Raw genomic sequence first — 27,500 nt, 5'->3', positions numbered from 1 at the left:
GTTTAATTAAGCGTTTCTTCAAATTTACTATTAACTCGGTGTTAGCCATGCGTAAAAGCTCAACTCTGGCTTAATCTTAATGTTTATCGGCCTAAACTTAATGTAGCATAAGATATGCCTCATTGTATGCTTACTTTTCATTTAAAGTTGAATTTATTTACTCAAAATTGGCATTAGCTAAATGTTAGCCCCCTCCTTGTACCCCATTGTTGCCTACATTTTGGCTTAAAGTAAACTATATTTCTTCAAAGTTAGCCTTAGCTCAGTGTTGGCCATGCTTAAAAGCTCAACTATGGCTTAGCTTAATGTTAGCATAAGATATGCCTTATTGTTTAATTTTCATTTAAAGTTGGCTTTATTTGCTCAAAATTGGCATTAGCTAAATGTTAGCCCCCTGCTTGTACCCCATTGTCAGCTTCATTTTGGCTTAAAGTAAACTGTATTTCTTCAAAATTAGCCTTAGCACAGTGTTAACATGCTTAAAAGCTCAACTTTGGCTTAATGTTGGTTTTAATTATTGGCCTTAACTTAATGTAGCATAAGATATACCTCATTGTTTGCTTACTTTTCATTTAAAGTTGGCTTTATTTGCTCAAAATTGGCATTAGCTAAATGTTAGCCCCCTGCTTGTCATTGTCAGCTCAATTGTGGCTTAAAGTAAACTGTATTTCATCACGTTTAGCCTTAGCTCACTGTAAGCCATGCTTAAAAGCTCAACTTTGGCTTGGTTTAATGTTGGCATAAGCTATGCTTCATTGTTTGCTTAATTTTCATTTAAAGTTGGCTTTATTTGCTCAAAATCGGCCTTAGCTAAACTTTAGCCCTGCTGTATCTCATTGTCATCGCAATTTTGTCTGCTCAAACACACCTGATTCAAATAAATGGGTCGTTATCTGGTTTTAGCAGAGCTTACTGATGAGCTGACCATTTGAATCAGGTGTGTTTGAGCAGGTAAATGCCTAAAACATGCAGAACAGTAGCTCCCCAGGACCAGGGGTTAGAAACCCTGGCTTACTTAAAGGAAGCTGCATTTCTTCAAATTTAGCCTTGGCTCAGTGCAAGTCATGCTCAACATCTCTGTTTTGGCTTAATGTTGGTTCTAAAAATCCACCTTGCTGTAACGTTGGCATAATCTGTGCCTCATTGTTTGCTAAATTTTCCTTTAAACTTGGCTTTATTTTTCAAAATTGGCATTAGCTAGATGTTAGCCCTGCTCATAAGCTCAATTTTGCCTCGTTTACTATTATTGTTGCTTACTATAGCCTATTGTTGTTTTTGTCGATCTCCATGTGTGCTCAAAATTGGCATTAGCTAAATGTTAGCCCCCTCCTTGTACCCCATTGTTGCCTACATTTTGGCTTAAAGTAAACTATATTTCTTCAAAGTTAGCCTTAGCTCAGTGTTGGCCATGCTTAAAAGCTCAACTATGGCTTAGCTTAATGTTAGCATAAGATATGCCTTATTGTTTAATTTTCATTTAAAGTTGGCTTTATTTGCTCAAAATTGGCATTAGCTAAATGTTAGCCCCCTGCTTGTCATTGTCAGCTCAATTGTGGCTTAAAGTAAACTGTATTTCATCACGTTTAGCCTTAGCTCACTGTAAGCCATGCTTAAAAGCTCAACTTTGGCTTGGTTTAATGTTGGCATAAGCTATGCTTCATTGTTTGCTTAATTTTCATTTAAAGTTGGCTTTATTTGCTCAAAATCGGCCTTAGCTAAACGTTAGCCCTGCTGTATCTCATTGTCATCGCAATTTTGTCTGCTCAAACGCACCTGATTCAAATAAATGGGTCGTTATCTGGTTTTAGCAGAGCTTACTGATGAGCTGACCATTTGAATCAGGTGTGTTTGAGCAGGTAAATGCCTAAAACATGCAGAACAGTAGCTCCCCAGGACCAGGGGTTAGAAACCCTGGCTTACTTAAAGGAAGCTGCATTTCTTCAAATTTAGCCTTGTCTCAGTGCAAGTCATGCTCAAAATCTCTGTTTTGGCTTAATGTTGGTTCTAAAAATCCACCTTGCTGTAACGTTGGCATAATCTGTGCCTCATTGTTTGCTAAATTTTCCTTTAAACTTGGCTTTATTTTTCAAAATTGGCATTAGCTAGATGTTAGCCCTGCTCATAAGCTCAATTTTGCCTCGTTTACTATTATTGTTGCTTACTATAGCCTATTGTTGTTTTTGTCGATCTCCATGTGTGCCTTTAATATTTTAATTGTTTAAATATTTTAAATTATTTTAAAATGTTAAAATATTTTAATTGTTTTTTTAAATATTTTAATTGTTTTAAATGTTTTTAAAATGTTTAATTTTATTTTTTTGTATTTGAATATTGTACTTTGCACTTTTAGATTTTAAATGTTTTAATATTTTTAAATGTTTTAAATGTTTTAATATTTTTAAATTGTTTTAATATTTTTTAATATTTTTAAATTTTTTAATATTTTTTAATGTTTTAATATTTTTTAATGTTTTTATTTTTTTTTATATTTTTTAATTTTTTAAATGTTTAAATTTTTTAAATTTTAAATATTTATATATGTTACATTTTTTTGTATTTAAATATTTTATTTTGCTCTCTAGCATTAGCTAAATCTTAGCCAAGCTGAGCTTCATTGTAAACTCAATTTTAGCTGAAATAATCCCTCCTTAGCTTTAGCTTAGTGTTTGCCTTTTTGGTTGAATGTTGGCTTATTTGCTTAATTTCAGCGTTAAAACATTAAATCACTGTTGCAGTCAATGTCACTAGTAATGAATAATATATATAATTGGAAAGATTATAAAAAATTTGATGTGTGAAATGTTTAAAGGCAGATTCAGACTTGTCATTTAAAGACTTTTCTTTATTAATTTCTTTAAAGGAACAAACTTGTGCTTCCTGATCGCGGAGACCAGGTCAGACTTTTCCAAGCTGAACAAAGACGGAATTTTTTTTTAAAGGTGAGCGAAACTGTTTAGGAATAATTTACTACAAACACAAACTTTTTAATAATTGGGTTAAATGTGAAAATAACTAGCGCTAATTAACATGCATTACTTTAACGGATTTTAACAGATTAATAAACAGAAAGGGATGTAGAGACTAAATGTGCCATAATTGATGTATATTTTGTGTTTTTGTATGTTTTTTTACCCCTTTATGTTCAATAAACAAAGTAAACTTGAATGACACATGCTGTTCTTGGGTTGTAATACAGCAGGACTCCCAACTATCGCTTATATTTAGTGTTTTCTGTCGTAAATTCAATTGAAAGTGGCTTTAAAAAGTCCTAAATTTGACTTGCTGAAACCTGCAGAGTATAATGATGTAATTAAAGGGTTAAAATTAACAATTTAATGGTTTATTCAAATGATTTTGGCTATTAGTTTGTGTTTTTGCTTGATTTTCCATCCACTGATGTACTGTATGCTAATAATCAAAAATGGTGTCACAGAACTCGTGGATTTTATATATTATTGTCCAAGAAAATGACACATACTTTTATGATGATTAAAACAATTCCATTGAATATTAACCATGTTTACAAATAAAGCCAACTTATCTATATTAAAATAAACCTGCACATTCTAACATGATCAAATTATTAGGAGCAGTAACGGTGGTTTTATAACTCTGCATTCTTTCACTAATTCATGTGTTCATCACATACATCAGTGACTTTATGAACAGATGGTGACGATAAGACAACGCGACCTCCCTCCCATCTCCTCTCCTCAATGATTCCTTAATACGTCGATGATAAGTTTGAAAATAAATGCTAACGAGCAACGAATAAATGACTAAAACCTGTTTTGTTGTAATATTTTTTAAAAATGTAAACGAAAAAGCCTTCATTTGTTCATATTTTTCATATCGTACAGTTCACCGAGTCCCGAGACACCACCTGACTGCGATTTTTCTGGGCTTTTTATGGCCTTTTAGGAAGGTTTTATAAATTTGAAACTCCATGATCTAAAAATATAAAAGTCCACGTCTCGAGGAGTGTTTTTGTTGCAGTACCCAGAGTGGCCACAATGACAAAATTGGACTCTAAAACTGTGTTTTTCTCCTTATTTTTCCAGGTTGACCTTCATGAAGATCTTCAGAACTGTAGGTGTCCAGCACTTTAATTCCGGGTGGCCGCCGCGTCCCCGGCTCTTTTGGTATCTATCCAGCTTTCCATGAATGTAGTGAAACTGTCGTTAGTTCCAACATGGCCACGTTCTTTCTCTTCTCCCTGCTTTTCCTCCTATCAAATAGCCGATGGTTGCACATCTTAGCTACAGAGAGACGTGGCGGTCTCTACGTTAATCTGGTCCTCCGTAGTTAGCTTTCTGGTCGAACTGCTGAGCGATTTGTGCGAATGTGGTTAGTTTTAAGGCTCTTTGGCAGCCCGTCTTTGAACGAATGCTGACGTTGAATGTTGGGATTGAAAACTTGAGTTTATGCTCGGCAGTTCACGTTGAGGTAGCGTCGGTATGCTAATAACTTTTCCTTTTTAGGGCCTATCGACGGCGGGTGAGTCCAATTTTTCGTTCATTGGGAGGCTACATTCTTGGCCTCCTGTTTTTTATTTTTTTATATTTTTTTTTCCAGACTAGGGGAATAAATAAAATAAAATATTCATTGTGTGGCGTCTTGTGTTGTACTCGGTCTTCCGTAGTTGGCTGTTGGCAAATGACGTGCTAGTGCAGGCGCGGACAGCCAACTCACCGAAAAACCGCTATCCCGCTTCTTTCCGGCTGTCCCCTTTCTTTATTCACCCAGAGTGAATATTCGAATTTCTCGGCCACTAGTGCCGCTCCTCCCTTTGAAAGTAGAACAGGTTTTTGTTTTTTTCCATGATGTTTGGAGGACCAGATGTTAAATAGACGGTAGTAAATGCAACACTGGATGTTTTTGCGTCACAAGGCTTTGTTCTTGCCCTCAAATGTCATAATTGTGCTTCTACTTTTTCCCCTTTCTCAACGTGGCCATAAATAAGCACTTAACCCTAAATATATACGTGTCATTTTGACCCTAAAAGTAGACCCTAGTACATGGCTTTTACTGTGGCCTCCGTGCCATGCCAGTGCCTTTTGTAAAACTATAGGTCCTGTCAATACAAGTGGGCAATGATGGCCGTCTACCCTCGCGGCCTATTTGTATTGCTGGACATCACATAATCCAAGCGGGCAATGACGGCCGTCTACCCTCACGGCCCATTTCGATTATGTTTAGTCACATGTTTTGCGCGTCTAGTCGTTTTACATCATTCATGGTAGGTGGAAATAACTTTTCATTTTCAGATTCTTCGACGGTGGACCAACCGTCCTTCGCTGGAAGGATTTTAAATTATGTAATGCGTTTTTGTAGTTGCGTTTAAATTAGTTTGAAATGGTAAGTGCAGCTCTGCACTGCACTGTCCTGCTGAACTTTCTCACATCTCTCTTCATTCTCATCTATCAACTTTGATCTGTTTTTCTTACTAAGTTTTCCTCCTGACTGGATTGAGTGAGTGTGATGACTGACTTGGACTGACGTGACCTTTAGAACCTAGTTTAAGAAACACTCATTGGCTTTAGTCGACCAAGAAGTTGCCTAAAATGCACATTTAAAACGTCTTCAAAATGGGTCAATTTTACCCTTTTAACTAAGTATCAAGGCCTTTTGCGATGCATTTTTTTTTTTTTTAATTGTCCGTCTGTCTAGTCTTGTCTGTCTCCCGTCTATTTAAAGTAGTTTAGCATCTAAGCATTTAGAATGCCTGACACAATGACTTTAAACAAATTTGATTTGCATCGCTGTTCAGTAAAAAAGGCCTTTATTTGCACAATTTGTCCGTCTGTCTCGGTGTTTCCCGTCTTGTCCGTCTGTCTTTGTTTCCCGTCTTGTCAGTCTGTCTCTGTTTCCCGTCTTGTCCGTCTGTCTCGGTGTTTACAGTCTTTGTGTTTCCCATCTTGTCCGTCTTTGTGTTTCCCGTCTTGTCCGTCTGTCTGCGTTTCCCGTCTTGTCCGTCTGTCTGTCTCAGTCTGGTCTTGTAGCTCGTCTAAAGTGTGCTGTAAATGACCAGAGGAGTTATTACTTTTTATCAGCTGCTAATTGCGTTGATCAGATTTAAAACTGCTTCTTGATTTGATCGTGAAGCTAACGTTAGCTTTGGTAGTTTATCCCTCACCACCTAAACCGACATTTTATCATCAACTGGAATCGGACATTTGCGTCTGACTTGTCTCGCTCTGCCAAGTTTACTTCCTGCTAAACACTCGAGTTGAACCTTCTGTGTTCATTTTTGCGTGTCATGTTGGGAGGCCTCCCAGCAGGGGGATTTTAATCTTCCCCCTGCTAAAATCGCACGTTACTAGTATCTTTTAGGGCTGAGGTTAGGTATAATCCTGGACGATCTGCCACATTGGATCGTCCGTCACAGGGTAGGTTTGCAGGATTAGAGCGCGTTAAGAGTTCTTTAGGAGGAAACAAACCTGGCAGCGAGACAACTCGTACTATTTAACGTAACGGTTACTCCAAAACTCTTGATACAAAATTAAACTTTATTCTGTGGGCTGAATTTCACAAATTAGCTTCAGTCTATCAAAGTGTACCATAATTGGTAGCTTTGTAGTTAACCTTGGTAGTATAAACATAAGTTGTATTTTGCCTCTTATTTGCGAAGCTGGCGACTGGTGTAAGGCTAACTCCTCACCAGACTAGCGATTTCAGCTAACAATCGTTTGTAGTTCGCTATTATCCGTGACTTTCGTTTGGTGTCGACAGCTGCTCGGTTCCACGACGTGGGCGGCTTGTGAAGTCGTTGGGACGATGCTTAATCCTCACGTCTTGGCCGGCTGCCTGAAGAACTGCACGTCTCCCAGTTGCTCAGGTAAAGTTCCTTCTCTGATTCCGCAGCCTCGCCGCAAAGCTTCTCTGCTCGAACCCTCGTTTCGCCGAGCACGAAATCAACTCCGCTTTCCTGTCCTCAGATCTCATCTTCCCTCCCCGCCGCCTTCCGACGCTCGCTGCTGTCGTTGTCATCTCTGCTGAAGGTAGCCGTGTCCTGACTCGCTGCGTCTTCACGTGTTGGGTAAGATGCGTCACGAGACTACGGACGAAGCAGACGCCTTAAAATGCTCGACCTAATTTACCCAAATGCTTCACTGGTTTACAAGACTTATTCAATTTGACATTTTTGGGGTCAGTAACCTGACCACCAAAACCTTTTGAGGTTATAGAATCGATATTTGAGTGATAAAGTTGCTCAAATATTGAAATATTGGTCAGGATTTAACGAGCCGGTTCTCCTTCACACCACAGAGAACGAGGTAAATTGAGTCGACTCGTATGATGGTAAGGCTTTTCGTCCTTCCCCTTCTTCTCTGTGTGTGAGGAAATCCGGCCACAAATCCTGACCTGGTGTGGCGTACCATGATTGAGCAGTTTCCAAAATCAGACAAGGATCCATCTGATTCTGTGACTCGGCCCATCGTGATACGTCTTGACTTTCCAAATCAAACGATTAGCACGGACACATTTGTCCATCACTTGTAGACAAAACAAAGTGAAGCATTTGCGTCAAATTTGGCTCGAGCATTTTCGGGGCGTCTGCTTCGTCCGTAGTCTCGCGACGCATCTTGCCCGACACGTGAAGACGCAGCGAGTCGAGACACGGCTCCCTCCAGCTGAGGTGACGACGGCAGCAGTGAGCGTGGGAAGGCAGCAGGGGGAGACGACGAGGTCCAAGGACAGGAAAGTGGAGTTGATTTCATGCTCGGCAGAACGAGGGTTCGAGCGGAGAAGCTTTGTGGCGAGGCTGCAGAATCAGAGAAGGGACTCTGTCTGGGCGACTGGGAGATTTGCAGTTCTTCAGGCAGCCGACCAAGACGTGAGGATTTAGCATCATGCTAACGACCTCACAAGCCGCTTATGTCGTGGAACCGAGTGGCCGTCGATGCCAAACGATGGTCACGGATGACGGCTAACTACAGACACGTGTTAGCTGATATTGAGTAGGTATTGGTTTGATTTCATCAAATCTTCAGAGCATGATCTGATTTGTGGTTGGTGGTAGAGGTTTAGTACAGTCAGTGTAGAGCAGGGAACAAACTGGGACGAGAAGACCTGTCACACCTGACCAGGTGAGCGACCTGAAGATATCATTTGTTTGTTTTTCTTCTTACGACTTGTCTAATTCTACCCTTTTTTTTTTTTTCCCTACTCCATGTTGGACACCACACCCTTCCTCACCTCTTGACCACAGGACGTCTTCAGGTACGTTCTTTCACATGGTATTGACTTTTTAAAAAAAGAAAATCCACATTTATTTTATATTAAAGTATTTCAACTCTATTTTCAGAAGTTGGACCAATGACGCTCTGCCTAGGACGACAACCCACGATTGCACATTCATAACATTGTAAACTTTGTTACCCCCTTTTTCTTATAGTAAAAGAAATATTTATCTTTAACTTGATGGTTGACTTGTCCTTATTCTTTGAACTTGAAGATGTGAAATTCTTGGTCACCTTGTCAACGGTTTACTTGGATTCCCAATTCAGTCAGAAAAGATTCTGAATTGCAAAAAATGTTTTCAATCACAAATCGATTTTTAATCAAATCGTGAGATTCTGAAAGATTCACACCTGAGAGCAGTTTAGTTATTGAGCAAATGTTCTTTCTTTAAACGCTATAAAACACTGGGATTAAATTAATAAGACGAGCCTATACAGTTGTGTTAAAAATAACATGTCTAACTAGATCAATCACTGTTTTTGGCAAATCATTTACCAGTAGGTGTAGTAGTCATCGAAAACCAATAGACCCAAGGTAAGCATGCTCCTGAGTCTGTAGTTTAATAATTAATTGAAAAGGCCGTGGTCAAAATAATAGGAGTGTAGAGTTCATTATCAGATGGCCCTTATTTAAAGGGATAGTTCGGAATTTTGGACATAAGACCTATTTTCCCAACTCAGCCGACGTGATGGAGACGTTTTCAAGAAATTTCATTCAGTTCTTCTAGTTGCAGAGTTCGCTGGTGCTATGGCTAGCACAAGTCAATGGTACAAGTTAGCATGGCATTAGAAACACTCATACCAACTCCACAGTGCACCCGAGGCAAATCAATTGTAACGGCAGACTATCGATGTACATATCTGTGTTGATAGAATGTTTGAAATAAAACCAACCTTGCAATTTGAAGGATCTATGTCTCAGCAGCAGTGTCATACTTCCTGTTAGGCTATGGCGGCGGTGGACTGATACGTGCATGACGGTTGCCACCTGTAGGTTTTATTTTCACAGTTCAGAAATGCGCACTGAATTACCATATTTCCCCGAGGTTAGTTTTCCAATCTAATATTTTTATTTAATCCAAGTATTGTACAAGTATTGGGCTACTGTGTCCTGTACGCTTCTCTGTTGCAGTGTTGTGGTTACTTGACAACTAACCAGAGCAAAAATGGATGATTCATGCGATGTGAGGTTAGTTTTGTTTCAGATATTATCAACACGGATCAATAGTCTAGTGCAGGGGTGTCAAACTCAAATACAGAGTGGGCCAAAATTTAAAACTGAACAAAGCCGCGGGCTATAACTTTATAGTGACATGCAAAATGGAGTTTCAAATAATAATAATAATAATAATAGTTAAAAAATATCAATGGCATATCAAATAAAATTTAAATAAAAATTGAATGCACCCTAAATACAGGATAAGCGGTAGATAATGGATGGATAAAAATTGAATGCCTCTTTTCTATTTGCAGCCTTCTGAGGTTAATATCAACATAAACTTTTTCCACAGGCTAATAATAAATTTGAAAATAAAATAACAATAATGAATGAATCAAATATTCAAGCCTTGAAGTAGCAAGAGAAAGTGCATGAATAAAACGTTAATTATTGCTCAGTTTGCTACACTGATTTGCTTTAACACTGAATATGGAACAAGCAACGCTTATATAACTTAATAGTGCAAAATCAACTTTCAAAAAACATCAATGGCATATTAAATAAAATTTAAAAAAACCATTTAATGCCTCTTTTCTATTTGCAGCCTTCTGAGGTAAATATCAACATTAACTTTTTCCACAAGCTAATAAATTTGAAAATAAAATAATGAATAAATCAACCATTCAGGCCTTTTTACTGCTCAGTTTGCGACACACTGATCTAATCTGATGTGCCCAAGACAGATACCTGGCATCTTTTCTTGGATGCTAGTTCATTAATGTCGGGGTTCAGGCTTTGAGCTCAGGCAACCTTCATTATCGAACGAAGGTGTTCATCAGTCGGACGTATCCTGTGAGACGTTTTCGTCATCTTCATTGAGGAGAAAAGTTGCTCACATAGATAAGTGTATAATAATACCGGCGGGCCAGCCCTAATGTTAATTTGATATTGCCTCAAGGGCCAAATGAATTTACACGGCGGGCCACATTTGGCCCGCGGGTCAGAGTTTGACACCCATGGTCTAGTGTTTTAAAGCTCGCATAGAGTGGTCCTGTTGCACATATGTTAGTTATGGAGGTCTACTTGCATACATTAACTTGTTTTTAAGGTCAAAAACCTCCTAGTTGCTGTAAACGAGCCGATAGAAATCCTTTTTTGTGACGTTTCCCAGCCGTGATATTTCAGACTCAACTCTCACCCCGGCTTCCCAACGGTCTTGTTTTTGGCCAATACCCGGAAGTGACATATTCAGCACACCAGCTCTCAGAAGCGCAGCTCCCCCCTCTGGGAACGGTGGATGCACTGCTACTCTTTATCAAAACATTGTTTTAACAGTGTTTAAAAATAGCTTCTTCTCGACTCCCCGCCGCAGTCCCTTTGACGACCTTTGACCCAGAGTCAGAAGACACTGTCGCTCGTGAAACACCTCCACAACGGACGTTATTCTTCTTCTTCTGCGGTTCAATGTACGCAACCGGAGATGCCCGGACTAGTGCCCAGAACAGAACGATCTGCTGTTCTGTAGAACCGGTGTTTACGAGATCTCGCTGAGCCCGAGATTACAATAAAACACAGCGTTCTCAGCAGTGGCTGAACTTGTTTGTTTAGAACCTTCAGGGCTTCGTAAACAAGGTAATGACGCAGATACACACAGCGTTAATTAACAGCGTTAATTGGAACTTCAGGTCTAGGTCCGCTTTAATTGATTTGCCTTGGGTGCACTGTGGAGTCGGTATGAGTGTTTCTAATGCCATGCTAACTTGTACCATTGACTTGCGCTAGCCATAGCACCAGCGAACTCGGCAACTAGAAGAACTGAATGAAATTTCTTGAAAACGTCTCCATCACACCAGCTCAGTTGGAAAGTGGGTCTCATGTCCAAAATTCCGAACTATCCCTTTAAGGATGACGCCAGCACATGTTGTAGATGCATTTCTCTCTGAAAAACTGACTAAATGGCTTGTCGCAGACATAAGAACAGCATACTTAGACTAAAACGTTGATTGTAGAAGTGCAGAAAATGAAAGGCTGCTTGGCTAAAACGATCTCCAATGCTTTAAAGTGAAAAGCAACCTGAAGCTCACCTGAACAGCCAGAGTGACGGTGTTGAGCAGAATCAGAACAAACATGACGTATTCAAACCCCGTGGAGTTGATGATGGACCAGAACTTATACTGGACCGGGTTTTTAGGGATGTAGAGTTTGAGAGGCTGAGCCTTCAGAGCGTACTCCACACACTGACGCTGAAACACACACACACACATCGTTGGAGTTTGACAGACAGGTGTGGACGGACAGGTGTGGACAGTCAGGTTGTGTGGTACCTGGTTCTTGTCCAGCTCACAGTTCTTGTACTCCTGCTCTCCCTGCTCTCTGAAGGTGATGATGACGAAGCCGACGAAGATGTTCATCATGAAGAAGGCGATGATGATGATGTAGACGATGAAGAAGATGGAGATCTCCACGCGGTAGTTGTAGATGGGACCGGAGTTCTCGCCGTTGGCATCGATGGCCTTGTACAGAAGCCTGGAAGAATGGGAGGGGGCAGTATGTGTGCTACTGACTGTGCTGAGAGCGCCCCCTGCTGCTGAGAAACAGCCTGACACAGAGGCTTTATCACCACTCACTCTCCCACACCAAACCCCATAGAGAAATCAGTGATTTTAACATCACAGAGACACAGGAGTTCACATGAGTTGTTGATCCACTGCTGCCTCCATCACTAAGTTCAAATGTCTTATTTTGTCAATTCGGCCTCTGAAATCCTTTGTTCAGATTGACCTCAGTGACACAAAGTGACCACACGAGGCAGCAGTAGACCAGCAGCTCGTGTCCCTGTGAGCTAAAATCACTGATTTTCTCTATGGGGTTTGGTGTGGGAGAGTGAGTGGTTTACAGACTTCAGTTTCCTGACGGTGCTGATGAAGATGATGCTGATGAAAATGACAGACTCACGCAGGCCAGCCCTCAAAGGTGGAGACGGTGAACAGCGCCATCATCCCCATCAACACGTTATCAAAGTTAAAGTCACTGTTGTGCCACAGACGCTCTCTGACCATCGGGTGAGTGACATCACCGTCTTTATAGACGACAAACGTCCCCCTGAGAGAGAGAGAGAGACACACACACACGCACACACAGTCGTCAGTGTCTCAGTGACGTCGCTCTCACGCGCGTCACACGTCTCACACATACGTACTTGCACTGCTCAGGTGTGTATTTGGCTTCGTCTGTGCAGCGGTAGAATTTACCCTGGAACACAAACAGGAAGTCATGTCAGACTCAGACCGTGCACACAGTCACGTGACTCTCGTCTCGGTCAAGTGTTGAAATAAATAAACACATAATTAAACAAAGAGAACCTTGAACAGCTGGACACCGATGCAGGCGAACATGAACTGAAGCAACGTTGTCACGATCATGATGTTTCCGATTGTCCTGATCGCTACGAACACACACTGCACCACGTGCTGTAACACACACACACACGTTTGTCTCTGTGAGTGTGAGACATGCATCTATGACTGTTTCTTTAACTGCGTCTCCTGTTTTGCTACCTTCAGTCCTTTAGCTCTGTTGATGGCTCTCAAAGGTCTCAGGACCCTGAGGACTCGGAGGATCTTCACCACAGAGATGGCACTGGAGCTGCAGACACACAGACACACAGCAGGGGGCAGTGCACACCGTTTCAGTGCTGCTCAAACTCGTGCTAATGTGAGCTGCTAACACGACAGCATACTGTTGCTAACTTGTTAGCTGTAAAAATAACAACAGGGATCAACCAGACTGTACTAAGTGTAATAAAACATAGGGGGCGTCATTATTATTAATATTATTATTATCATTATCATTATTATTATCGTCCAATCACAGACGAGCATGTGATGTTGATACTGACTGTAAGAAGAAGGAGACGAGTGAGACGCTGACGACCAGAAGATCCAGCAGATTAAACCAGTTCCTGCAGAAGGAACCCTGGTGGAGGAACGCTCCATGGACCGTCATCTGACACACACACACACTCCCACGTTAGCATTCATGCTACACAACATGGCCGACTCGGTGACATCATCTCGACTGACCTTTAACAGGATCTCCACAGTGAAGATGGAGGTGAAGGCGTAATCTGCATAACCCAGGATCTACACACACACACACACACACAGAATATGACTGCCAAGTACTACTGGAACACACCGTATTTCCAACTCCTATTTAATCATCATTTATAATTTGAGATTAGGCAGGAATATAAATTTCAGCTGTAGTTTAGTTATTTTCTGATCATGTGACCGAAATGTAAATGATTATTTAAATATATATATATATTTTTTTTTACTAATTAGACATCTGTGTGTGTGTGTGTGTGTGTGTGTTCAAAGTCTTCATCAGCTGCTGCTAATTGCTACATCTAGCATAAAGACAGCTGCTGTGTGTGTGTAAGTGCTCTGTATTCATATATCTCTTTTCAAAGCTGCTTTTACATGACAGTTCACTCATTCACAGTTTCCGATCACTCACGTTTAAAACTCATTCACACACTGTCCAGTCTAAGTGTCTTGCTCAAGGACACATCGGCATCTGGCGGCACTGGGAATCAAACCCACAACCTTCGAGTTGAAACTGAGCTACCATCTCCCCCAGGGGTTAGGGTGTGTGTGTGTGTGTGTTTCTTTAACCCGGTTAGTCACTGACCCACTTCTGCTGTGTAATCTGCTGAGGCTCCGCCCCCCCGCTCAAACCACAGAGGCATACCGGTGACATCATCCGTGGCCCAGCTGAGGCACGCACGCACGCCTCTGACTTAGCTTAGCAACCATGCTACATTTCAGTAACTGCGTGTCGACTCACGTTGTTCCTGAAGGAGTGGGCTCTGATTGGATCCTCAGCGGCCAATGAGCAGCTGCTGAGGATGATGAAGACGAGGATGAGGTTGGTGAAGATGTGGTGGTGGATCAGAGTGTGACAGCCCACACGGATCCTGGGTGGGGCGGAGCCAGAGACACGTTTATAACAACAAACTGACCAACAAGTTACATCATCATAGAAACCTTGTGCTAATGTTCATGCTAATGAACATTGTTGGACACGCCCACATCAGTCTCACTTACGGGTTTGTCTTACTCAGACAGAAGAACGCACTGCCTTCTGGGATTGGAAGCACCTTTTCTTTAGGAGGAGCCAGGTCGGCCATCTTTAACTGGACACCACCATCTGACGGAACAAGAGAAGAGAGACAAGCTCATGAGGAGGTCCAGGTCATGAGGAGGTCCAGGTCATGAGGAGGTCCAGGTCATGGGGAGATTCAGGTCATGAGGAGGTCCAGGTCATGGTGAGGTTCATGTCATGAGGAGCTCCAGGTCATGGTGAGGTTCATGTCATGAGGAGGTCCAGGTCATGAGGAGATTCGGGTCATGGTGAGGTTCATGTCATGAGGAGCTCCAGGTCATGAGGAGGTTCATGTCATGAGGAGGTCCAGGTCATGATGAGGTCCAGGTCATGAGGAGGTCCAGGTCATGAGGAGGTCCAGGTCATGAGGAGCTCCAGGTCATGGTGAGGTTCATGTCATGAGGAGCTCCAGGTCATGAGGCGGTCCAGGTCATGATGAGGTCCAGGTCACGAGGAGGTTCAGGTCATGAGGAGGTCCAGGTCATGATGAAGTTGAGGCTCAGGTTGGAGGATCAGGTGTTTGATGAAAACTGACCATCATCTCCTTCATGAAGCTCTTCCTCCTCCTCTGGCTCCTCCTCCTCATACTCGGTGTCTTCATCAATGTTGACCTGCAGAGGAGAACGAGGAACCAGATCCATTAGAATCTGATCAAACTGACCAGAATGAAACAGTTTAGTCTCCATAGAAACAACTGAAAACAAACGAGACAAACCTTCACTTCTCCTCCTTCAGCCTCCTCCTCCTCCTCCTCCTCCTCCTCCTCCTCCTCCTCTCTCCCTGCCTCCTCCTCTGCTCCCTCCTTCTTCTTTCTGTGAAAACAGGAAACAGGAAATGAGCTGTCCCTCCTCCTCACCTCCCCCCTCCGTCCACCCATCACTTACTCCTTCTTCTTGTCTCCGTCTCCTCCAGCGAGGTTGTCCACAGCGATGGCCAAGAAAACGTTCAGCAGGATGTCTGACACGCTAAGAACATGCAATGTTTAACATGCTACATACACACACACACACACACACTGAAGGATACAGTTTCCACAGATGAAGAGAATGACGAAGTAAACGCACACGATCATCCCAGGAAACACCGGGCCGCCGTACGCCATGATGCCGTCGTACATGACCACGTTCCAGTCCTCGCCTGTCAGGATCTGAACACAGAGGACGCATCAATCCACCTGTGATGACCTGTGACCTGTGATGACCTTTGACCTGTGTGTGATGTCAGAGCGGGGGGGTGGTACCTGGAAGCAGGTGAGCAGCGCCTGCGGGAACGAGTCGAAGGTGCTGCGTTTGGTTTGAGTCTCGTCAAAGTTGAACTTCCCTCCGAACAGCTGCATCCCGAGCAGAGCGAAGATGATGAGGAACAGGAAGAGGAGGAGCAACAGCGACGCGATGGACTTCATGGAGTTCAGCAGTGAGGCCACCAGGTTGGACAGAGCCGTCCAGTGTCTGAGCAGAGAGACAAGATGACATGTGGTTCAGGAGGTTCAGGTACTGAGGGAGGTTCAGGAGGAGGTTTGGGTCATGAGGAGGTCATGGTAAGGTTCAGGTCATGAGGAGGTTTAGGTACTGAGGGAAGTTCTGTACCTAAACCTCCCTCACAAGGTTTACGTCATTAGGAGATTCAGGTCATGTGGAGGTTCAGGTTCTGAAGGATGTTTGGGTCATGAGGAGGTCCAGGTCATGAGGAGGTTTAGGTACTGAGGAGGTTTAGGTACTGAGGAGGTTCAGGTTTCCGAAGGAGGTTTAAGTAATGAGGTGGCCCAGGTCATGGGGAGGTTCAGGTTCTGAAAGAGGTTTGGGTCATGAGGAGGTCCAGGTCCTGAAAGACGTTTGGGTCACGAGGAGGATCCGGTAATGAGGAGGATCAGGTACTGAGGAGGATCAGGTACTGAGGGAGGTTCAGGTTCTGAAGGAGGTTCAGGTCGTGAGGAGGTTCAGGTTCTGAAGGAGGTTTTGGTCATTAGGAGGTTCAGGTTCTGAAGGTTGTTGGGGTCATGAGGAGGTCCAGGTCATGGGGAGGTTTAGGTACTGAGGGAGGTTCAGGTACTGAAGAAGGTTCAGATTCTGAAGGAGGTTCAGGTTATGAGGAAGTTCAAGTAATGAGGAGGTTCAGGTTCTGAAGGAGGTTTGGATCATGAGGAGGTCCAGGTCAGGAGGAGATTTAGGTACTGAGGGAGGTTCAAGTTCTGAAGGATGTTTGGGTCATGAGGAGGTTCAAGTAATGAGGAGGTCCAGGTAAGGAGGAGGTTTAGGTACTGAGGGAGGTTCAGGTACTGAAGGAGGTTCAGGTTCTGAAGGAGGTTCCGATTGTGAAGGAGGTTTAGGTTATGAGGAAGTTCAAGTAATGAGGAGGTTCAGGTTATGAAAGAGGTTTGGATCATGAGGAGGTCCAGGTCAGGAGGAGATTTAGGTACTGAGGGAGGTTCAAGTTCTGAAGGATGTTTGGGTCATGAGGAGGTTCAAGTAATGAGGAGGTCCAGGTAAGGAGTAGGTTTAGGTACTGAGGCAGGTTCAGGTTCTGAAGGAGATTCAGGTCATGAGGAGGTTCAGGTTCAGGAGGAGGTCCAGGTACTGAGCAGACGCATGACGACATCACACCAATCACATGACAGGTCAACCGATCTGTGACCTTTGCCCTCTGAAGCCTCCAGGATGAGCTGTGGGCCTTCTCTCACCGTGTGACCTTGAAGATCCGCAGCAGGCGGACGCAGCGCAGCACGGAGATTCCCAGCGGTGGCATGATGTCCAGCTCCACCAGGATCGTCTCCACGATCCCGCCGCACACCACGAAACAGTCGAAGCGGTTGAAGAACGCCACGAAGTAGTGAGCGAGGCCCAGGCTGTACATCTTCAGCAGCATCTCCACGGTGAACAGAGACAGCAGCACCTTGTTGGCGATGTCTGTGGAGACAACGTGACATCATCATCATCATCATCATCGCACGCATGACATCATCTGATCACAGCGAGTGGGTGTGGTTACCCTGGACTTGTGTCAGCCAATCGGGTTGGTCGTAGTGTTCTGAGGCGCTGAGCGACGTGTTGAGGAAGACGAGCAGCAGGACGACCCAATAAAACGTCACCGACTTCACGGCTGTGCGACAGTTTCTGCGAAAGACGCGATTCCAGCGACGCAACTTACGACTGACGGCGAGAGAGAGAGAGACATTAGAGGAGAGTGTGTCGCTCTCTCACCTCCTGAGTCTGAAGGTCCGTGAACTCACCAGCATCTGATCTTCATCACCTGGCCACTGAAACCACAGGAAGTTAGGTCAGTTTCCTGTCTAAGACTCTGTCACATGACTGCAGAGGGACGGGTCTGTCCTCACAAACATTTTGGCCCCGTCTCAATACCGTCGCCCTTAAAATGTCCCCTTGGTTTTGAGTGTCCTCAACTGTGAATTCCCCTCGTTGAGGGAAGTGGAATTGGGACGCCACTATATGCAAATTAGCGTAGTGAACGCAACGAACGTGCTAACCTATGTCACATGTTGACAATTCTACCGGTGGAGAGAGCTACTATTTTCATTCAGGAAAAATGCTGGCGGATCCAGCTGTTGTGTTTTTCCTAATCTTCGTAAACGCTAAATCACGAATGTGATTGAAATCTGAAGTCCAGGATATTCGTGTTCAAGTGAACGCCGGTACACACATCCAAACCACTGACAAAACTACCCAGATGTAGCAGAGCTAGCTAGCAGCTATTTCGAGAGTGTATGCCCGAAAATTACCCAGATGTATTAGAGCTAGCTAGCAATAGTTCAAGCTCAGCGGTCCTGTGGATGTATATCAAACCAACATATTCCAACACATTTCGACATTGTAACGTGCTTATTTTGCGAAAATATATTACAACGAAATAGTTCCTCGGCAGATGTGGCCGCCATCTTTGTTGAAAAATATCAGCCGGCTCAATGAATTCGCAAAGCATCATCACTTCGTTTTTAAGCCCGCATCAGAGCTCACTACATTTTGAGGGTTGATTATAACGGCAAAATCGCATTTCCCCTCGCACGTGAACACGCAAAATGTAGGGTTAGGGGAGAAATTGGGACGGGGCCAAAGAGACCTTTCAGTGGACGTTGTGTCCTCCAGGACTTTTATGTTTCTCCAGTTATTTTTAGAGACATTTGTGGAGACTGAGGACAATTTAGGTTATTATGTCAGTGTGTGTGTGTGTGTGTGTGTGTGTGTGTGTGTGTGTGTTACCAGCAGGCCTGGCAGCAGTTAGTGTGTTCTTCATCAATGTTTACAGTGTTTTCAGACGCTGTTTCACTGGCAGGAAGACTTGCTAAGACACAGAGACACAGGTTAACACCTCACCATTTATGTCACACGGCATGTGTGTGTGTGTGTGTGTGTCACCATGTGTGTCGTTGGAGTGACTGAACCATCCAAACTTCCCTCTCTTCTTGTCTGAAAGGTCTCGAAGAGATGGATCTGAGACAGGGACACAGATGTTAGAGACTTGCGTTGGTCCACTCACCGTCCCCGTCACATGACCCTGTCTTACGTGAGTGTCCGTCCTCGTCCAGTTCGTCCATGTCTTCAGCCTGAGTGATCCAGTCCATGTACCCACACAGATCCTCCTCCATCTGCTGCTTCTCACGGAGCTTCTGGAAATCCCCCCGAGCCTTGGCCTTCTCCCTCTCTTTACTGAACTCCCTGCAGAGTCCACACAACAGTCATTCGTTTCTTCACATTCATTCACACACATCGAGGTAAAGGTCAGGGTCCGTGCGACTGACCCGCTGAGAACTCCCAGAACCAGGTTGAGTACGAAGAACGAGCCGAAGATCACCAGACTGACGAAATAAACCCACGGCAGCTCGAAGCCGATGGCGTCGTTCATCTGGAGACGAGGACAGAGAGTGAGATGAGAGGATGAAGACGTGATTCTGTGATAAAGTCAACCGTGGTTTACCCAGTAGAGGACGTCCGTCCATCCCTCCATGGTGATGCACTGAAACACCGTCAACATGGCGAAGAAGAAGTTGTCAAAGTTGGTGATTCCTCCGTTGGGGCCGTCCCACCCTCCCCGACACTCCGAGCCGTTCACCGCACACTGACGGCCGTGACCCGCGAACGCACACGGCACCGGGTCGTCCTCCACGTACATGTCTGCACAGTCGCACAGGACAGAGTCTTCAGAACGTGGAGAGAGAGAGAGAGTGAGCAGGTTACGGCAAGAATCGGATGAATAATCTGGGGATTACTGTTCGCCGTGTAGTAGCAGGTCCTGTGCATGCGGCCGATGAAGAGCTCCAGGCCGATGATGGCGTAGATGATGATGACGAAGAGAACGAGCAGAGCGATGTGGAGGAGAGGAACCATGGCCTTCATGATGGAGTTCAACACGATCTGAAGACCTGACACACACAGGTTATTAGACTCCAACACCACTCACTCTCCCACACCAAAGCCCATAGGGAAAATCAGTGATTTTAACATCACAGCACACAGGAGTTGTTGATCCACTGCTGCCTCCATCACTAAGTTCAAATGTCTTATTCTGTGACTTCGGCATCTGAAATTCTTTGTCCAAGTTGACCTCAGTGACACAAAGTGACCACACGAGGCAGCAGTAGACCAGCAGCTCCTGTGTCCCCGCGAGCTAAAACCACTGATTTTCTCTATGGGCTTTGGTGTGGGAGAGTGAGTGGTTTACAAACTTCAGTTTCCTGTTAAGGCCACATTATACTTCTCCGACGGCGTAATGCGTTATCCGACTGCGTAACCAGTGGAGACCACTGGAGCCTTCATACTTCTCCGTCGTGGTGACGGATAAGCACTGCAATTTCCCGCCAGATCAGTAGGGGTCGCCACGCAAGGTTGTTGTGCTTCTGGTTACAGTGAGCAATGGCGTCCGAGAGAGAAAGACTGTTGTTGTTGTTGCAGCGGAATAACATTGAAACAGTGGCCATTTCTCACTTTTCTGTGTCACGGAACGCAGTTTTAAGATAATTTGAGGCGAGAAATTAGCCATTTAGATTCTAAACATGTGATGTGTGTATTAAGATATAACATATTTATAGTTTGGCAGCGACTTTGTCGGCGGTGATCAGCTCCGCCTCTGTGGACGCTCAGTGCGCACTGTGAGCCAGCACAGAGCAGCGTTAGCTCGGCCTGTCCTGAGGACCAATCGCAGCCCTTGGCGTCTCAGTTGTCCCTTGACGGAGTGACGGACACTTATATTTTGTGCAGCAGGAGACGACGCAGAGGCTCTGCGTAACCTACGTAGAGGTTAGCACTTTACGCAGGAGTATAAATTGGGCTTCAGTCTGTCTAATAGTGAGATAAAGAAGTGTCAGTAACTCTCATGACCATCTTTGTGAAAAACATGATATTGTGACTCACTGGGGACACCAGAGACCAGTCTCAGGGGCCTCAGGACCCTGAAGGCCCTCAGAGCTTTGACGTCCAGACCTCCAGGTTTTCCCGGCATGTGGTGCGTGGTGGCCTGCTCGCCGGATTTATGAGTCATCGTCTCCAAGACGACGCTGAACAATCTGCATCAACGACAACAATCGCAGGGATAAGAGCTGATGAACAGAGTCATCTGTATCACAGAGCAGATACAGATTTCTGGATTCACGCTAGGCAAGAATCAGTATTTATTATAAAGTCTGGACGATAAAAATCATTAAATTCTGTTGTTGTGAATAATTTACAAACAACTGCAACAATGTAACCACAGTGTCTACGTTACAGGTCTCACCTGTGTGGTCCCATGAGGGGCGGAGCATATATTGATCGTCACACTTTACTATAACCTCACTTAGCTTAGCGTTAGCGCTGCATGGTTGAGTTTATTCATGTAACTGTGATGGTGTCAGTGCAGTGGACTGTGTTGTCACGGTGACAGATCGAGTTTGGTGCAGCGGAGAAGACGAGTGTATTTAGAGCAGAGTGTAGACACATACACACACACACTGTGTACTCCGTATGAAGTATAGTGTGTACTCATTATCTAGTATAGGTGTGTACTCAGTGTGTACTCCTGACCCGACGATGACGATGACAAAGTCCAGAAGGTTCCATCCGTTGCGTATGTAGGAGCTCGGGTGCATGACCAGCCCGTAGGCCAGGATCTTCAGGAAGGTCTCCACGGTGAAGATGATGAGGAAGATGTACTCCACTTGTTCCTGAAACAACCCAAGCACTGTCACCTCTCTGACCAATCACAGCAGAGCACTGTCGCATCTTCTTCCTGATTGGTTTAGCTTACCAACGAGTGGTAGCAGTTGGCTTTAGCCTAGCTTAGCACAAAGACTGGACACAGGAGGACACTGTGTACGTCCAAGTGTGTAGTTGTTAGTGTGGGGGACTCACCAGGTCATGGTTGGTAGAGTTAGAGTCGTCCTCAGGAAACGGTTTGGACACACCCAGAGCCACACAGTTAGCAAAGATTGCTAACAGGATGAAGACGTCAAACGGTCTGAGGCACACATTAAGGATGCTCAGCAGGGTCAAAGTTCATTTTTACTACAGATGACCACGACTCTCACGAGACATGACAACACATTTGACAGGTGGATATAGCTAACGGCTCATTATTTGGCCGTCAGTGTCTTGGTGGATGTAGAGAATGGCTCATTATTTGTCAGTCAGTGTCTTGGTGGATGTAGAGAATGGCTCATTATTTGGCAGGCAGTGTCTTGGTGGATGTAGAGAATGGCTCATTATTTGTCAGTCAGTGTCTTGGTGGATGTAGAGAATGGCTCATTATTTGGCAGTCAGTGTCTTGGTGGATGTAGAGAATGGCTCATTATTTGACAGGCAGTGTCTTGGTGGATGTAGAGAATGGCTCATTATTTGGCAGTCAGTGTCTTGGTGAATGTAGAGAATGGCTCCTTATTTGGCAGTCAGTGTCTTGGTGGATGTAGCGAATGGCTCATTATTTGGCAGTCACACCCCACGCTCTCATTCCTCAGCATATAATGCAGTGATATTCACCACTTCACATCATTTTACTGTACACATAATGTCGCCCCCTACTGGTGTCTGCGGACCAAAAAACCAAAGTCATGTGTTTCTCAAATGTACAGTGAGTGTTATGTGTGTTATACATGTTAGCAAACATCGCTAACATGTCAGGCTAAACACGGGGGCGGGGTCTGTTGTGATGTGATACAAAGCTGACAGGTGATTGGTCAGAGATAAGGATACTTCCACTCGACGATGGACAGAGCAGCTCGTCTGATTGGGTTGTTGAGTTTCAGACAGTATAACGCTCGAGGAGCTCGCTGCACCTGATTACTGCCCTGAACCTGAGGAGCATCTTCATCACCATCATCTTCGTCATCACAATCATCATCATTGTTAGCATTATGTCTCACCTGTTTTGTTTTGTTAGCATGTTGTCTCACCTGTTTGTTAGCATGTTGTTGGCGTGTTGTCTCACCTGTTACGGTGTTGTTAGCATGTTGTTGGCGTGTTGTCTCACCTGTTTGTTAGCGTGTTGTTAGCATGTTGTTGGCGTGTTGTCTCACCTGTTTCTTGCCATGTTGTCCTCTCCTCCTCTGTGTTCCAGTTGAACTTGTGGTTGAGTGGAGTGTGTCAGTTCTTGTCATACCCACTCCTCCCTCATTCTCTCCGTCCAGCTCTTCATCCCACTCTGTGTCCCTCTTCTCGCCTCCTCCTCCTCCTCCGTCTCCATCCCCCTCCTCCTCTTCTTGCTCACCCTCGCCTCCTCCCTCCTCTCCATCCACAGCGTTGGCATAGCCGTTATGCCCGACACCTGGAGACACAAGACAGAAGACTTGATCATTAGCATCAGTGCTAATAGCCTGTTGGAATTACTGTGCAACTGTAATGTCACTGATGACTGTTGCCATGGTTACGAGACTTCAGTCTGACCAGGAACTTAAATTCAGTGTGTCCGCAAGGTCATCACAGGTTATTCAGCTTGTTTTCAGAGGTTAAAACACGCTAACATGTTGTTGACACACGCTGACATATTGTTGAAACACGATGACATGTTGTTGAAACACGCTAACATGTTGTTTAACACTCTAATATGCTGTTAAAAATGCTAATATGTTATTAAACACACTAACATGTTGTTAAAAATGCTAACATGTTTAAAACATGCTAACATGTTGTTAAAACACACTAACATGTTGTTAAAAGACGCTAACATGTTGTTAAACAAGCTAACATGTTATTGACACACGCTGACATGTTGTTGAAACACAATGACATGTTGTTGAAACACGATGACATGTTGTTGAAACACGCTAACATGTTGTTAAACAAGCTAACATGTTGTTGACACACCCGGACATGTTGTTGAAACACGATGACATGTTGTTGAAACACGCTAACATGTTGTTAAACATGCTAACATGGTATTTTGTCAGTCAACATATTAACAAGGAGAGAGAGAGTTTCCAGAGGAGGTGAAAACAGATATTGTAGTGAACAGCTGTGACCTAGATCTCTGTGTGTGTGTGTGTGTGTGTGTGTGTGTGTGTGAGAATGATTTGAACCATGGTTTATGTGTTAGTACCTGAGGACCATGAACACACACACACTAGTGCTGGAGATGATGGTGAGATTATCTCTCTCGGCCTTTGTTTAGTGACTTCCTAGATTTCCTGTTTCCCAGAATGCCTTGCTGCTGTGTCCAGCTGTTGTTGAGCATCACTGTGTACAGTTGTCCTCATGACATCATATCATCGCCTGACACTGTATTCAGGTGAAATGAGGAGGAGGAGTCAGGAAACCTGTCCATGTCATCTCAGATCATGTTGTAAACTCATGGTTGTGACTTTAGCAAGCCCCTCCCACAGCTGCTGATGTCACAGGCACCAACTTTTGGACCAATCATGGCAGCTTCAGACATGACCAGGACCATGACGTGGACCTGGACTTGTGACTCCTAGGACAGACCTGAAGAGCACAGTGACATGGTCCTTCAACATGCCTTCTCCTCCTCCTCGTCATCCAATCAGCAGCGGAGGTTAAGACATCTGAGGTCACATGACTCTGGGTTTCATTCCTGCTTCACCCACAGTCAGCTCACATCACTGTGACACGTGTGTGTGTGTGTGTAACGGGGCATCCCATCACTGGCACACAAACTACATCCGCCTTGTTAACTTTCCTGTGTGTGTGTGTGTGTGTGTGTGTGTGCGCCCTCCAGCCTGGTCCAGCTGGAAGGTCATCAGTTCATTTAGTGAACATTGGGGCAGTTTTTCTTCTTCTTCACTGCTCGCTCTCGCTCTCTCTCTCTCTCTCTCTCTCTCTCTCTCTCTCTCTCTCTCTCTCTCTCACACACTCACACACACACACACTGTGCTTCATCAGGACAAAGGGAGGATTAACTCTGCTGCCGTGGTAACAGGTGATGTCACGTGTTATCAGAAATGTCCTTGTTCTGTATCCGCTGACAACAACGTCATTTAACACACAGACCTGATGACACATCCTATTCCACTCCAGCCCAGTAGGAGGCAGCAGAGGCACAAGAAGGTTCAAATCAAGAAGAGGTGTGTCCTTGTGCTCCGTCAGAGACAGGTGTACAGGTCAGGTTAGCACCTGTCCTCCAAACTAGCATCCAAGTTTTGTCATCTGTATTTTCTTCTTTAATCGTCATTTCACGAGCAAACCGAGAGTGTGCGCCCCCTACTGGACAGACTGATGGGACCTTTTACTTCCTGTTCATCGTTTGTTGTTTCCCTCATCGCAAGTGTCTTTCAGTGAGAGAGAGATCACATCACACAGCGGAGCTCCCAGTGCAAGCAGTGACATCACACATCACAGAGACATCAACAAGACATTACAATTACAATAAGGAGACATCACAGTTTAAGTAGACATCACAGTTACATTAAGGAGACATCACAGTTTAAGGAGACATCACAGTTACATTAAGGAGACATCACAGTTAAATTAAGGAGACATCACAGTTTAAGGAGACATCACAGTTACATTAAGGAGACATCACAGTTTAAGGAGACATCACAGTTACATTAAGGCGACATCACAATTACATTAAGGAGACATCACAGTTTAAGTAGACATCACAGTTACATTAAGGAGACATCACAGTTTAAGGAGACATCACAGTTACATTAAGGCGACATCACAGTTACATTAAGGAGACATCACAGTTACATTAAGGAGACATTACAGTTTAAGGAGACATCACAGTTACATTAAGGCGACATCACAGTTACATTAAGGAGACATCACAGTCACATTAAGGAGACATCACAGTTAAATTAAGGAGACATCACAGTCACATTAAGGAGACATCACAGTTACATTAAGGCGACATCACAGTTACATTTAAGGAGACATCACAGTCACATTGAGACATCACAGTTACATTAAGGAGACATCACAGCGACATTAAGGCGACATCACAGCTACATTAAGGAGACATCACAGTAACATCAAGGAGACATCACAGTTACATAAAGGAGACAACAGTTACATTAAGGACACATCACAGCGACATTAAGGCGACATCACAGCTACATTAAGGAGACATCACAGCGACATTAAGGAGACATCACAGTCACATTAAGGAGACATCACAGTTACATTAAGGAGACATAATGACATCACAGTTACATTAAGGAGACATCACAGCTACATTAAGGCGACATCACAGTTACATTAAGGAGACATAATGACATCACAGTTACATTAAGGAGACAAAGACATCACAGTGACATTAAGGAGACATCACAGTGACATTAAGGAGACATCACAAAGACATGAAGACATCACAGAGACATTAGAGACATGAAGACATCACAGAGACATCACAGTAAAGAATGGGGAGGAGTCAGCTTTAAAAACAAGCTCCCTACAGATGAACCCTCAGTCAGTTTTTGATGAATGAATTCAAATATGTGTCACATGTTTATCAATCACTTACTTCTTCGTCTCTCCTCGTACATGTCCTCCTCCTCCTCTTCCTCCTCTTCCTCCTCCTCTCTCTCTCAGCTCTGGACACTGATCATCCTCATCTTCGATCTTCTTAATCAATCACTTCTCTCACGTTAATCCACATCAGCTGTTTCTTCTATTTTCCTGATTCACAAACAACTTTTCCTGCAACAACTTTCACACGTGACTCAGAGTGAGGACTTCTGATCAGCTGCAGATCAATCAATCAATCAATCAATCAATCAATCAATCAGTCAGTCAAAGTATTGATTCATTCATTCAGAACGAACAGAAGAATAAAGAATGAGGAGATGAAACAAAATCCAGAGATTCAGTTTAATCTCTCTCTCTCTCTCTCTCTCTCTCTCTCTCTCTCTCTCTCTCTCTCTCTCTCTCTCTCCCAATTGGAGATTAAACAGAAAAAGCTCAGAGAAAAGGGGCGGGGCTAAGAGTTAAAGAGGCAGAGAAAATAAATGTTAGGAAAGTGAAGAGGATAATGAAGATGAACATGATGATGATGATGATGATAATGATGATGGAGATGAAGAATCACTACTTTATGTCCTGCTGGTGGCGCTCATCCCAGGAATCATTATCAGCAGAAAAAAAAGCAGACACTTTTAATTAAAATTAAATGAATATGATATTTAAATGTGGTTCAATAAAACACTGAGTGAGCTGTGAGCGCCCCCTGCTGCTGAGAACCAGCCTGACACACAGAGACTCAGTCTACCATATCTATGTCACATGATCACGTCTTTATCTTCACTGTGACAGACTTTTCCAACAGGAAACTGAGGTTTGTAAACCACTCACTCTCCCGCACCAAAGTCCAGAGAGGAAATCAGGAGCTGCTGGTCTCTGCTGCCTCGTGTGATCACTTTGTGTCACTGAGGTCAATCTGACGAACAAAGGATTTCAAACACTCGAAGGTAAATTGAAGAGGAAGATGATGAAGCAGTGACCTTCAGAGGTACACACACACACACACACACACACACTAGGTTGATGGGGCTTTGTTTC

The 27,500-nt window shown here is 43.9% G+C and overlaps 1 protein-coding gene across 1 annotated transcript in view; it reads right to left on the bottom strand.

Annotated features, from left to right (window-relative positions):
* The window catches only part of LOC310931757 (voltage-dependent L-type calcium channel subunit alpha-1D-like), a gene marked incomplete at its 3' end in the record, with an annotated part of 31,467 nt that extends 8,171 nt beyond the window's left edge, over positions 1-23,296 (bottom strand). Inside the window, 29 exon segments of the mRNA XM_083894987.1 lie at positions 11,487-11,645; positions 11,727-11,928; positions 12,358-12,504; positions 12,602-12,654; positions 12,765-12,872; positions 12,960-13,047; positions 13,301-13,407; positions 13,485-13,544; positions 14,254-14,383; positions 14,514-14,616; positions 15,107-15,182; positions 15,362-15,383; positions 15,456-15,528; positions 15,598-15,718; positions 15,812-16,019; positions 17,249-17,474; positions 17,557-17,717; positions 17,798-17,824; positions 18,783-18,864; positions 18,939-19,013; positions 19,087-19,238; positions 19,322-19,425; positions 19,498-19,694; positions 19,790-19,942; positions 20,931-21,082; positions 21,579-21,718; positions 21,906-22,011; positions 22,743-22,843; positions 23,066-23,296. Of these exon segments, the coding sequence (XP_083751113.1) occupies positions 11,487-11,645; positions 11,727-11,928; positions 12,358-12,504; positions 12,602-12,654; positions 12,765-12,872; positions 12,960-13,047; positions 13,301-13,407; positions 13,485-13,544; positions 14,254-14,383; positions 14,514-14,616; positions 15,107-15,182; positions 15,362-15,383; positions 15,456-15,528; positions 15,598-15,718; positions 15,812-16,019; positions 17,249-17,474; positions 17,557-17,717; positions 17,798-17,824; positions 18,783-18,864; positions 18,939-19,013; positions 19,087-19,238; positions 19,322-19,425; positions 19,498-19,694; positions 19,790-19,942; positions 20,931-21,082; positions 21,579-21,718; positions 21,906-22,011; positions 22,743-22,843; positions 23,066-23,146 (3,414 nt within the window). The 5' untranslated portion in view covers positions 23,147-23,296.
* Between the last annotated feature and the right edge of the window lie 4,204 nt (positions 23,297-27,500).

Source organism: Microchirus variegatus (genome assembly GCF_963457635.1).
Source record: "Microchirus variegatus genome assembly, chromosome: 9".
In the NCBI taxonomy this organism is placed as follows: Eukaryota; Metazoa; Chordata; class Actinopteri; order Pleuronectiformes; family Soleidae; genus Microchirus; species Microchirus variegatus.
Note: the sequence above shows the minus strand (reverse complement) of the source record. Positions and strands in the feature narration are given on the sequence as shown.